At 37.2% G+C, this 11,810-nt stretch overlaps 2 protein-coding genes across 3 annotated transcripts; both read left to right on the top strand.

Moving 5' to 3' along the window:
• Nucleotides 1-3,161: 3,161 nt before the first annotated feature.
• On the top strand, nt 3,162-5,217 carry LOC103700268 (2-hydroxy-palmitic acid dioxygenase MPO1-like). Its single transcript, XM_008782223.6, has 4 exons — nt 3,162-3,574; nt 4,619-4,681; nt 4,783-4,854; nt 4,925-5,217. Exons 1-4 carry the CDS (start codon nt 3,233-3,235, stop codon nt 5,039-5,041), a joined length of 594 nt encoding a protein of 197 aa, XP_008780445.3. The 5' UTR covers nt 3,162-3,232; the 3' UTR covers nt 5,042-5,217.
• On the top strand, nt 3,436-11,385 carry LOC103700251 (NAC domain-containing protein 79). Of its 2 annotated transcripts, none has more exons than XM_088708791.1 (4): nt 3,436-3,574; nt 10,035-10,256; nt 10,349-10,626; nt 10,713-11,385. In XM_088708791.1, exons 2-4 carry the CDS (start codon nt 10,067-10,069, stop codon nt 11,190-11,192), a joined length of 948 nt encoding a protein of 315 aa, XP_088564917.1. In that variant the 5' UTR covers nt 3,436-3,574; nt 10,035-10,066; the 3' UTR covers nt 11,193-11,385. The 2 variants fall into 2 exon arrangements, with proteins under 2 accessions (XP_088564917.1, XP_038985928.2); XM_039130000.3 differs by lacking the exon at nt 3,436-3,574 and adding an exon at nt 9,656-9,922.
• The last annotated feature ends 425 nt before the right edge of the window (nt 11,386-11,810 follow it).

Below are 11,810 nucleotides of genomic sequence, written 5' to 3'. Positions count from 1 at the left end.
GGATTTAAGTTTTTGATTAATATAATTTTTTCCTGGAGGTAGAACATAATAGTTTTTAGTTTTACATTAATATAATTTTATATTTTTTTGTTTTTATTTTTTCCTGCAGGTAGAATATAATGTTTTTTTAGTTTTACTCTTATCCACCAAGTAAATACATTCAAATAAATAGGTTGGTCTAAATACCATTTTTTATTTTTAAATCTTTGATATATCCAAATAAATATAAGATGATAAAAAAGATTAATATTTTTTTTATTTTTTTTGTTTTTATTTTTTCCCCAGGTTGAACATAATACTATTTTAGTTTTACTCTTACACCAAGTAAATAAATTCGAATAAATTGGTTGGTCTAAGTACCATATTTTAGTTTTAATTCTATGAGACATCCGGACATATATAAGGTGATAAAAAGGTTGTGCAATATATGTTTTCATATGACCACATGCTCCAAATTAGGTACACCTCATCAGTGTTTTGATAAATTTTAAGAAATGTGGGTTTCACAAACATCAAACTTTCATGGACTCCAGTTCTGATCTGAATTGTCTGTGGAAAGATATTGTCCCTCCAAGATACTAGGATAAATGTTCAGAAAAAGCCTATGCAGTGAGTGGAGCACATTTACAAATCCCTCATATGGTCTGAAATATCTATGTTTGCCGGAATCGTGTTTGACGGGGCATACTTTATTTTATTTTATTTTTACCTTTCTCATTATGATACTCAATTTGCCGGTGGCAGCTCCTTTATCTCGTTTTGACTGCATTGGAAAAATAAATAAATAGATAATAAGAATCTAATGATATTAAGAATCGTAAATGTGTACAATCAACCAACCTCGATTGAAGGTTTCAAAGAAAAAAATTATCCTTAATTAATATTTTCCTCAATTTTTATTTGTCATAATCTTTCATGACATAGGACAATATTTGTGAATCACTTAATTTTCAAGTATTGTAAAGATTTTCTAATTACATGGTGTATGTATATGGATATCTATCTACATATGTATGTGTATTTTGTGATTTAGAGGTAGGTTAGAATGTGGCAGATACAAGCATGAATAGAAGATGGACAGTCAATCTAGAGAGAAGTACATGACCCCTTCCCATTTTAATCCTTCATGGAAATCTGACTTTAATGAATTTAATTAGACTTGATACATTCATTTAGCTTTAAAAAAGTTCATGCATTTGGCATATCTAGATACTAGTCAACAAATTCTTAGCTTTTTTAACAATTTTACGTACATTTGGGCATTAAGAATGGATAAGAGGGGAAGAGGAATGGTTGTGAGTCACCCCAACTAAAGATGATTCTAGCAAACTCGACTTGCCATGGTACACAAAAGAATATTATTATATTATAAGTGCATTTTGATAAATGGACTTAGGTGTTTTCTTGTCTCTCCATAAAATATAAATTGAAGAAAAAGTGTGAATTTTTGTCGGAAGCCAGCTATAAAAGTAAAGGACCTAACACCTTATGTCAGAGGCTTGGAAGATTGGAATATAATTTGAATAATATAATATTTTCTTTTCAATATGATTGTGGTTGTACCATTAATTAGAGTTTATCTTAATTTGACTTGGAAAGATATTTTCCAAGATTGGAGAATCACATTTTATGTGGAAAAGACTGCGAAGAGTTAAATCATAGAGTAGTAAATGTGGACTTAGGCCTCATGTGTACTACTAGTTGCCCTTAGTCTCTCCATTTTAAGATTCGTCGATGGATTTTGATAGATTTGCATGTGTGAATGCGCATGCGCGCAGTGCGAAAGATGGCATATCCAAGAGCTTAACTCATGGTAAACTAGATTAAGTTCCAATTATGTAAGAAAGATTTGGTGTCATAGATGCTGTTGCAAGCTCATAGATTATACTAGAGTTGGATTCTATAAATCATCTTTTGGTGACATCATTTCTTACAAGACTTAATATGATTATTATATTAACACAAAAGAATCACATATAACATCATTATTTTAAAAAGTAATAAAATATGATTCAAATATAAGATTTATTTGGCATTGTAAGATACAACGGTTGTTTGGAAGTTATGGTCATGACTATATTATTTATATTTATTGTTATATACTGCATAAAACTCCTCTAGCCTATGACAAATAAGTTGCTTGTCCTATCAATTTTTTTTTTCGGTGTATTTCTTCACTTCTATCCCACTTTGTTCGGTTGTTGTCCCAAGGACGTCAGCATGCTGCTGGGGGTGACGCATCTTTGAAATAGCAATCATAGGAGCGGAGCTAGGATAATATGGGAGGATATCATCTACATGAGACAGGATCTAAGGGCTGATAATATCTTTCTTGAAGAAGACTCGGTCACTCGTTGCTTTGTGATAGATTAGATACAGAATTAAAAGGCGGCGAAGAATGGACACTCGTTGCTTTGTGACATTCGTTGGCTGATGAGAGATTGTAGCGCCTTTCAGACCGTGCATGTGTATTGGAAGACGAACATGGCTGCAAATTGGGTCCATTCTTTGCTGCTCAACACTCGGAAGAGATTTTCTGGACATGTCATGTAGTTTCTCCTCCATCTCTACATCAACTTTTTTTTTTTTAAATTCTGTTGATTGTACTCATGCTAGAATTGTACGAATAGCCTTAAAAAAATAAAAAATAAGAATAAAAATAATAATAAACAAGCCGCCAGCCTGTGATCAAGCGGATCCTTCACCATGCGCCAGCCTTTCTCGAGAGATTCTTTTATGGTGATTGACTGGATCCGAGGTATGGATAGATATGGTGATGACCATCCTTTCATCAGAGAGACTCGCAGCTTGGTTCAGGAGATGAGCGGCTTACATGCAGCACATGTGTTTCGGAAGGCGAATAGGGCAGCAGACTGGGGCGCCTCCTTCGTCGCTCGGCATTTCAGAGATTTTTTCAGGACATTTATAGGAGATATTCAAGAGATTTAGAGCCATACATATTGCTGCTTTTATCCAAAAAAAAAAAAAAAAAAAACCACGGCGCTCTCATGCGCGGCCCGCGTGCCGAAGAGCATTTCTAGAACAAGAAAAGCCAGAGCGCCCCCTGTTTTCGTGCCCACTGTTTATTTTGACGGCCCGGAAACGGAGAATCCACTGAGTTGACGTCCTCGGTTTGAATGGAAAAACGCAGCAACATAAAGGAGGAAGGAGCCATCGTCATTCCAAAAGACTCTCTCCTCTCTCTTTTTCCTCTGAAAGAAGTGGGACAGGAATGGGGAAGGGAGTATTTGATCTAGAGAAGCACTTCGCCTTCTACGGGGCGTACCACAGCAACCCGGTGAACATCCTGATCCACACCTTCTTCGTTTGGCCCATTTTCTTCACATCTCTCGTTCTCTTCCACTTCACCCCTCCCCTCCTCCCTCTGGGCTTCGGGTATGGCGAGGGACAGGAGTTGGCCCTCAACCTCGGCTTCGTCGTCGCTCTCGTCTTCGGGCTCTTCTACGTGTTCATGGATCGCAAAGCCGGCTCCTTGGCTGCTCTCCTCTGCATCCTCTGCTGGGTCGGCAGTGATTGGCTTGCGAGCCGACTTGGCTTCTCTCTGGCATGGAAGGTAAAAGGCTGACCATGATAATAGTAGGACTCCACCGATCCATTCTTTTCTCTCTTATGGATTTCTTTATTTATCACTATAGATTTGATTACCCTTGCGCTTGGTAGAAACTTATCTTAATTTGCTAGAATGGGATTGGAGTTTGTTCAGGTTGTCTGATTAGTTAATATTAAATTTATGTAACTGCTAAGTTTGTTAGGATCCACGTTATATATCATATAGTTTTTGTAATCTTTTCTTCGTGTTTGTTTTTTTGACTTCAAGTAAAATTGTCATTCCACGTTTAGTTTTTTTAGATTTGGAAAAGTATGGATTCAGTTTAAAAGGATTGATGTGCAAAATCATGAGAATAGTAGAATCTGGGAAGAGCTGGATATGCTAAGCATTTATATTAGATTTCTTACTATAAACGAAATGTATCTCCCGGATTTCTCAAGTTTATCTCTTGACATAAAGATGATTTATTTTCTCTTTTAATCAGCTTATGTTTCATCTCTCCCTCTATTTTGCCGCTTGTTATGTATAATATTGGTTTCTATTTGACGTAGCTAATTGGATTATCTTCCACACTCATTTGGCACAATCTCCTTGTTTTCTTGCATATTTGATAACTTTACTTTCTCATCTTGATTGAGTATTAAACATAGTCTTGAATTTGAGCAAACGATGCATTTAGGAGTCATGTGGTGGATAGAAAGCCTCCTCCAATGCAGTCTTTAGCATTTTCTGCAAAGAAATTTTGAACTTCAAATAACTTAGAAAAATGTTCTCAAACCTTCAGAAGGGAAAGATAGAAAAACTGCAAGAACAATATAAAGAAGCATGCAACCTTCTATCTGATTTTCCAGTATAAATAAATCTGTCCTGGCCTTAAACCTTTAATTTATTTTGTAAGTGAATAGTTGGGAGTTAGATTCAAAGACTGATGGCTCAATGCACTTCTGCGATCTCAGCTATAGGAAATCTATAACATCGATTTTATTAGGATGTAGAAGGTAGTACCTGTTTGAGATCAGATCCTAAAAGTAACAACATTTCCTCCAGTTTGTTCTTGCAGCTCAGTTATTTTGCTGGACCGGACAATTTTTAGGCCATGGAATTTTTGAGGTAACCAAAACTAAGACCATGGTGACTGTTTAAAATTTGGTGATTGGAAATGTATGTTTTAGATTAGATTGATGTGTCTTATGTTCTTGCATCTTTGGCAGAAACGAGCTCCTGCTCTTCTAGACAACCTTCCTCAAGCCTTATCGATGGCTCCCTTCTTTGTCTTCCTTGAGGTAGTCATTCTTTTTCTCTAATTTGGAACTCTCATGCAGTGTTAGTTGACAATTTCTGTTAATTGTCCAGGTACTCAAAAATTTCCTTGATTATGAACCGTATCCTGGTTTCCATGCCGGCGTCCATGCAAAGATAGATGCTGAACGCAAGGAATGGCTGGAAAACAAACAGAAGAAAATTTCATAACTGTGTCCACTCTTCGAGTCAGTTGAATGATGTCGGTTCCTTAATCTTTACAGTCAATGCTATAGTTTCTCTATTGAGTTCAAATACAGTTGTCGGTAACTTAGAGGAACTGCAACCCTTGTGTAATACGAATGCTTCATTTCATAGCATATATAGTTTAGAAAAGGATTATAATACTTACAGAACAATGTGCATCACTTGAAATCTCTTTACTGTTTTGATAATATAAACAACAATTATAGGTGATACAATGCAAAAAAAAAGTTCATCATGGGAAGAATGAGCAGCACCTTTTGTCATTGAATTACACTAATACTTATATTTAGATCCAACACTTATTTCGAAGAATGTTATTCCACCTCTATCTGCTCTGGATTTTTGAATCCTCTCTGGCTGATTTCAGTCGTTCTGTTTCCTGTCATGCAAGAAAATGCTTCCTTCCTTCGAACAGGTCAGATAGCTGCAGGCAAAAAGCAAGATAACTTATCACATCTTATATAAAATATCATGATGAAACTTGGAAGTTCTTCGAACCACATTTTTGATTCTGATTTGCATATTCTGGCGATATACGTGCGATCTCATTATCTGATCTTTTAAGATGGTCGATATACTTTCCTGAAAGCTTTGCTAATCGATAGTATCTAAACATTGACTATATATTGGCAATGAGATAGACAAATTCAAAAGCCCCTCCCCCCAAAAAAGTCACATTAACTATTACAATGAAGCCCGAGACTTTGTTGTGCTGCAGTGGACTTTCAAACTATGTTATATCCTTTCGTAGCTCTCTGGATGTGAAATATCAAACAATCGAGGATTTAAAAGCTAGAAAACCAGCCTATCTATTAACCAATGAACCATTGATATTTTAGTCATCATCCAATATTGCACTGGATGATTGGGCACCAGGGTGAAAGTGAAGAACTTGCAGAGGATGGCGAGTGTCATCTTCATCTGGAGATATGCAGGATGCTTCCTGGAACATACCTGAGAATAAATCACAGATATCAACATACAAATATTGAAGACTTGCGGAGACATTAGAGGCTGGCCTTCAAATTTCCACTCTCTATGGACCTCCTGGAGGCTAAAGAAAATTAGCAAACCATTTAGAAGAGCTTGCAACCAGTTGCTGATGGCACTGTTTGGGCATGTGTGGCAAGAAAGAAATCAAAGAATTTTTTTGAAGAGAAGTAGCACTATCTGTTCAGTCCTCTGCAAAACCCTGCTGACCTTTCAACAATGGGAGTGTCTTTGCTCTGAGGAGAAGGTAGTGTTGGTTTATTAATAAAATATTTAATTCAAAATTTTGAGATTTTAGAATTTCAAATTAGATATTTATCAAAATATAAACCATGTTAAATAGAAAAATCTTATCTTAAAATCTCAAATAACTTGGTTTTCTAAGCAGATAAGATTTAATTTTTTATCTTTATCTCTCACTCTCCTTTAAAATTCTACGCAGTATCTTAAAAACAAGCGTAGAGATGCTTTCTCTGCTTTGCAAAAAGACTTTTCGGAAGACTTCCCCATCAGAATAACATCTCCTTTCCATCTGAATAACTCTAAATTAGAGAAGAGAATTGAGAATACTAAGTGAGTAAACTCAACTGCACCCAATAAGCATTTGAGAAAAGGATTGTGTCCACATATAAGAGGATTAAGAGAGATTGCTTCAATCAAATTTGCTGATTTTCAGTGCATCTGGATTTGGCTAGTTCGGGTTCGACCCTGATTCTCTTTTATTAGAGTGCACTTCAAGAAAAATATGATGATGGATTCTACCGTAAAGAAAACGCCTTTCATAACGTGCCTCAAACCGGATAAGATCAAAACTTAATTTATTTATTTAGTTTGTGCAGAAAGGCATTAATTAAATATTGAAGATAAAACAATAAAATCACATAAAGAGATTTATAAGATTTTAGCATATAGATTATTTCCAACAGGTCCAAGGTCACCATTCACTCTGGAATCAATTAAAGACCCTGCTGCCTTCAGTACAATGCCGAATACTTCAGTTTGACCCCTGCATTTCCTTTGCTTAAAAGTCTGAAGTTCTGAAGTAAACACCTTCTACCCTGTCAGGCCATGTGAGCCCAGTTCTGAAAGCCTTCTCTTCTCTTGATGCTCCTCTATTCTGTCCCAAGAATATCTGATTCACTTTCTACGCAGAGATGTGTTCCAATCTTGATACTCAGGAGAGTGTCTGTATCACAGAATTTTGTTCGACCTCCTGTCGCCCTCTCTTAAGTCTCCTGTAAATATTCTTTTCCTAAATAAACGTAGGCGGCTTCTAGCTTCCCTTATACTTCAGAAAAAAACAAATATATCGACATTCGCCAAATTAGTCTTCAGGTAGAGTCCCATCTCACAAACTATATTCAGATACAATCAAGGTATGAGATAGGTTCAGTTAAAACCCATTTCATTTTTGTTGGGGCCATGAACTATAAGATAGATTTTTATGCAGGCGTGAGATAAAAATTAGGATGAAACTGAGGTTCTGAAATTAAGAGAAAATCATGTATTTGATGTTATAGTGGATGTACCTGAAAAGCTGAGAATTTGAATGGTGATACATTTTGGAGCATCGGTAACCATTCTGCAAGCTTCAAATTGGGTTCCATCAGGCAAAGCATCATCCTCTGGGATACCTTTTGGGTCCTACATTATTTGAAACACAAAGTTTATCAGCAACTAACAGCTTTGGTTTGCATTGCGCCAGGTCCATGAGACATGCAGAAGGAATATTGATTCAGAGACTGATTTCAGTCTTTGTACCGACAAAAAAGAAAGACTGATTTCAATCTTAAATTGGCAATGCAGTCACCTGAGGAACTGCAGGATACAGCCAAAGTGTCTCGGTGATGCAGGCATGCAAGTACACCAATCTTCTTGAGGAATCATAATTTAGAAGTCCTGAAAACTAGTTTACCCTGTTGCTGATGAATTTGACATCGTGGTAACATATGAAATCAATTTGACCTTCTCTTCCTTGGCTTGTTCTTCTTCAAGACCATGTAGATGAATCACAAGAGGGAGAGTTGTTGCTGTTGTATCTCTTCCTACAATCACAAAGTTGAGGACCGTATCTCTAAGGTTTTTTCATCACCTAAACTGCTGTCAGGCTCCTCCTAGAGCTCCATTAACATAGATAATATGTCATGCTTGAACTTTTTGTGCTTGCCCATGCATGACAATAGTTAGAAGAAAGAATTAAACATGAAACGTTTATCGTTTAATAAATAGGCTTACTGTTTTTGATATGTTGGATTCAAGCTTTTGGCAAATTGGCCCATTGTCCATCTAAAATCTGACTCAGCTTAAAACTTCATACCTAGGAAGTTAAAACTGAAATGCTGCTCAGGTGTTTTTTGAGGTCTCAGTACATTGGATGAGATGAATAGCCGATCCATGCCTACTTAGTTTTTAGGGCTCCATAGTTATTGTTACTGTTTAGCCTTGCACAACATTGTTCATCAGTCACCTTTGCTGCACAGCCAGCCAAGCCATGCAGCACAGCTTTGAGCACTGTTTCATTAAACCTTAACCTTTTTAAGTAATTCAATAACAAAGCAATATTTATTTAATACGTTTCACTTCCTCTACTTACATGGACCTTGAAGTGGATGAAGAAATCTCTTGATCCTCCAGAAGGGATCAATGAATCGGATATCAGGAGCACCAAATGCTCAAGCAATGCTGTTATCAGACACCTTGTATATGGAGTCCAATGTCATTCTCATAGCAGTGTTGCATTAGAACTTTGACAGTAACGAGGTGACGAATGCATGAGATATGCATAGAAGATGGAGAGTGACCTGCATGTCAATGTCCTGGTTATTTATTGATGATTGAAACAACATACTGGGGAGTTTCAAAGCATACTATCTGAAAATAATTGGTGCTAAAATCCCTCGGGTTTCTGGAAGCAAAATCCAAGCTTGCCGTCTTCCTCTGCTTCTGCCACATCTCTCCATCTGCATTAAGATATCTTCACCAAGCAACTGAGCAAGACATCCACGATCCCTGCATTAAAATCCATGTATCTGGTAAGCTTCTTCCTTCTGAATATGCGTTTAGAAAATTGTCGCGGCGTAATTTGGAAGTCGAGATTTAGGAGACGGTTGTTTATAAGGGGAATGGGAAAAAAATGAGTAGTTGAGATGTAACAGGTGTGGGCAATGGACAAAAAGTCACTATTCCTCGAGCTATCTTGGTGTGACCAAGAGTAGGTGATTTCATTCCTTCCGTGTTCCAAACTTAACCAAATAAATCAAGAGATGTTGCCCCATTATTCATTTGAGTAAATCACCGACATGCTTAGCCTCTCTAACATTCACCATATACTTTGTGAATATTTATGAATATGTGCTTCCAAGCAGTTAACTTGACTTTTTTTTTTATGTATTTAATATTTCTGCTTGGTTATCTTATTGTAACAACCTGCGATCTATTCAAATCTAAGCGTCCATAGGTTATGGGCTAGGTCCTCTCTGATGACATTTGTAACAATTCAAGATCTCATCCAAAATAGCTAGCTAGAAGATATTATTTGGATTTCTTGATTCTGTATAAGTACTCAAGATCTACCCAATAAATAACTGATGTGGAACTAAACACACACCCGCATAGGTCCTCACACTTGCAGTTATAGACCACTCTATATCTTAGTGGTATATAAGAGGGTCACTTTCCTTCCTACGTTATTTTTTCCTTTTAAGTTATTTTGGTCTCTCAAGGTTAGAGATTCCCCTTCCATGATCTGATGTTTCATCTTTACCTTCTCTCTCCTTCCAATTTCTTCTCATCTATCCAAATAATATTGCAGAATCGTACACCAGATATTTTTATTTCTTTATCCAGCCGGACACAGTTTGTTTTCTCTCATCTTAGCTTGAATTCATCATAAACATAGAAGGGTTAATGGATAGAATATTGCTCAAATCCGATTCCTCGTTTTCTTTTACTTTTGTTTATTGTATAGGTTGGTGATTGGATTCTAGAACATCCAAGGAAATGGAACATGGTGCTTTAGTGCTAAGCAAGGGAGACGATCATATGGACTTACCACCAGGTTTCCGGTTCCACCCCACTGATGAAGAACTCATTACTCACTACCTTTACAAGAAGGTTATCGATGCCAGCTTCAGTGCCAGAGCCATTGGAGAAGTTGACCTGACCAAATCAGAGCCATGGGATTTGCCCTGTAAGTCTCCTTAAGCTCTCTTCAATCCATCCTCTCATCTTGCACTTGAGCTTGTTATCTTATCTCTATAAAATTATGTTCTGGCATGGAAGTTAAAGCTAGCACAGGAGAGAAGGATGGGTACTTCTTCTGTGTGAGGGATAGGAAGTACCCAACTGGTTTGAGGACAAACAGGGCTACTGAGGCTGGTTACTGGAAGGCAACAGGAAAAGACAAGGAGATCCACCGAGGAAAGATTCTTATTGGGATGAAGAAGACCCTTGTTTTCTACAGAGGCAGGGCATCCAAAGTAGAGAAGACCAACTGGGTCATGCATGAATACAGATTAGAGGGAAAGACTTCTATCCACAACCTCTGTAGAACAAAAATGGTACCCTTTCTCCAACTCAGCTGTCATAATTCCTAGGCAAGGCTTGTTGTAATCTTTTTTATTTTCTCCATTTTTTCCTGTGGTAGAATGAGTGGGTGATCTGCAAAGTATTCCATAAGAACTCTGGAGAGAAGAAAGATGCAGAACTCGTGGAGATGGGCTCCTGGTTTGAAGATGGATTGGATTCTGCTCTTCGAGCTCCATTGATGAATGAGCACTACAGCAGAAAGAACAAAGCTTCTTCGACATCCATCTCGACCCATATGACCTGCTTCTCCAATGCCTTGGAGGGTGACACAGGCCATGAGGAGCTGTTGGAGAACTGCTACACACTTGCCTTTCTCTCTGAGTCCAATTTTTCGCCATCATCGCTAAATCTCTTTGATATGCCTCTGCCAGGCTCCTTGAATGCCACCACCCTTGGGGCTTCTCAGAACCCAAGTGCCAGTTTGGTGCAATTGCTTGAGAACAATGGGTATAGCAAGGAGAAGAGTTTCAAAATAGAGAGGGAATCTTATCATCATTCCAACTCTCAAAAACAATTTTATGGACAGGCACTTCTTTGATTACCAAGAGAAGACAAATGCTTCAGCTAGGCCTCTGTGATGGGTGTTTCTAAACTACTGAAAAGAAGGATTTAATGCAAGCAAAAAATTAAATTTCGAGGAGAGAGAATTGTACTGCTGGTGTGTGCATGTAAATATTGGTTTCAGCATGAATATTTAGAAACTTAACAGAAGATGACAGAAAATTAGAATATTTTGGAGCATTAAGATCAATGTCTTGGAATGTTGTTTCTTATATTGCTTGAAAGCATTGTTTACAGGTGTCTTCTGAATTGAGTGCTGAGTATTTCCTCATTTTAAGATTACACTGGAGTCCAATTAGTGGTGGTTTGTGGTTTAATACTCGACTGGCAGCAAATTATATACCTTGTAGATGTAAAATTTTTATACATTGAGATTTCCATCTTATGGGTTTTCAATTAGCAACATGAAACATGAGGTACTGACTATTATACCAAAACCCCAAACATCGGTCACTCACAGTATTGCTTATTTCAATCTTTTGTTGAGGCAGTGAGGAATCAAGATTGTGAGGCTATTAACATTTGATACTTACCAGATTGTTTCATTCCAAACTCTCCTTGTCTTTCATAACCTGCACTACAATTTGTTTATGTG

The sequence above is a fragment of the Phoenix dactylifera genome, chromosome 12 (assembly GCF_051530095.1).
Source record: "Phoenix dactylifera cultivar Ajwa chromosome 12, Ajwa_hap1_PhDact_Kaust_v1.1, whole genome shotgun sequence".
Classification (NCBI taxonomy): Eukaryota; Viridiplantae; Streptophyta; class Magnoliopsida; order Arecales; family Arecaceae; genus Phoenix; species Phoenix dactylifera.
The sequence above is the reverse complement of the archived record's forward strand: the minus strand, read 5'-3'. Positions and strand labels throughout refer to the sequence as shown.

Excerpts from the sequence above, each read along its gene's own strand:
- LOC103700251 (XM_088708791.1), top strand. The coding sequence starts at position 10,067 with ATGGAACATGGTGCTTTAGTGCTAAGCAAGGGAGACGATCATATGGAC. Across the intron at positions 10,257-10,348 it reads AGAGCCATGGGATTTGCCCT|TTAAAGCTAGCACAGGAGAG; the intron begins GTAAGTCTCCTT and ends CTGGCATGGAAG. Across the intron at positions 10,627-10,712 it reads ACCTCTGTAGAACAAAAATG|AATGAGTGGGTGATCTGCAA; the intron begins GTACCCTTTCTC and ends TTCCTGTGGTAG.
- LOC103700268 (XM_008782223.6), top strand. The coding sequence starts at position 3,233 with ATGGGGAAGGGAGTATTTGATCTAGAGAAGCACTTCGCCTTCTACGGG. Across the intron at positions 3,575-4,618 it reads GCTTCTCTCTGGCATGGAAG|TTTGTTCTTGCAGCTCAGTT; the intron begins GTAAAAGGCTGA and ends CATTTCCTCCAG. Across the intron at positions 4,855-4,924 it reads CCTTCTTTGTCTTCCTTGAG|GTACTCAAAAATTTCCTTGA; the intron begins GTAGTCATTCTT and ends TTAATTGTCCAG.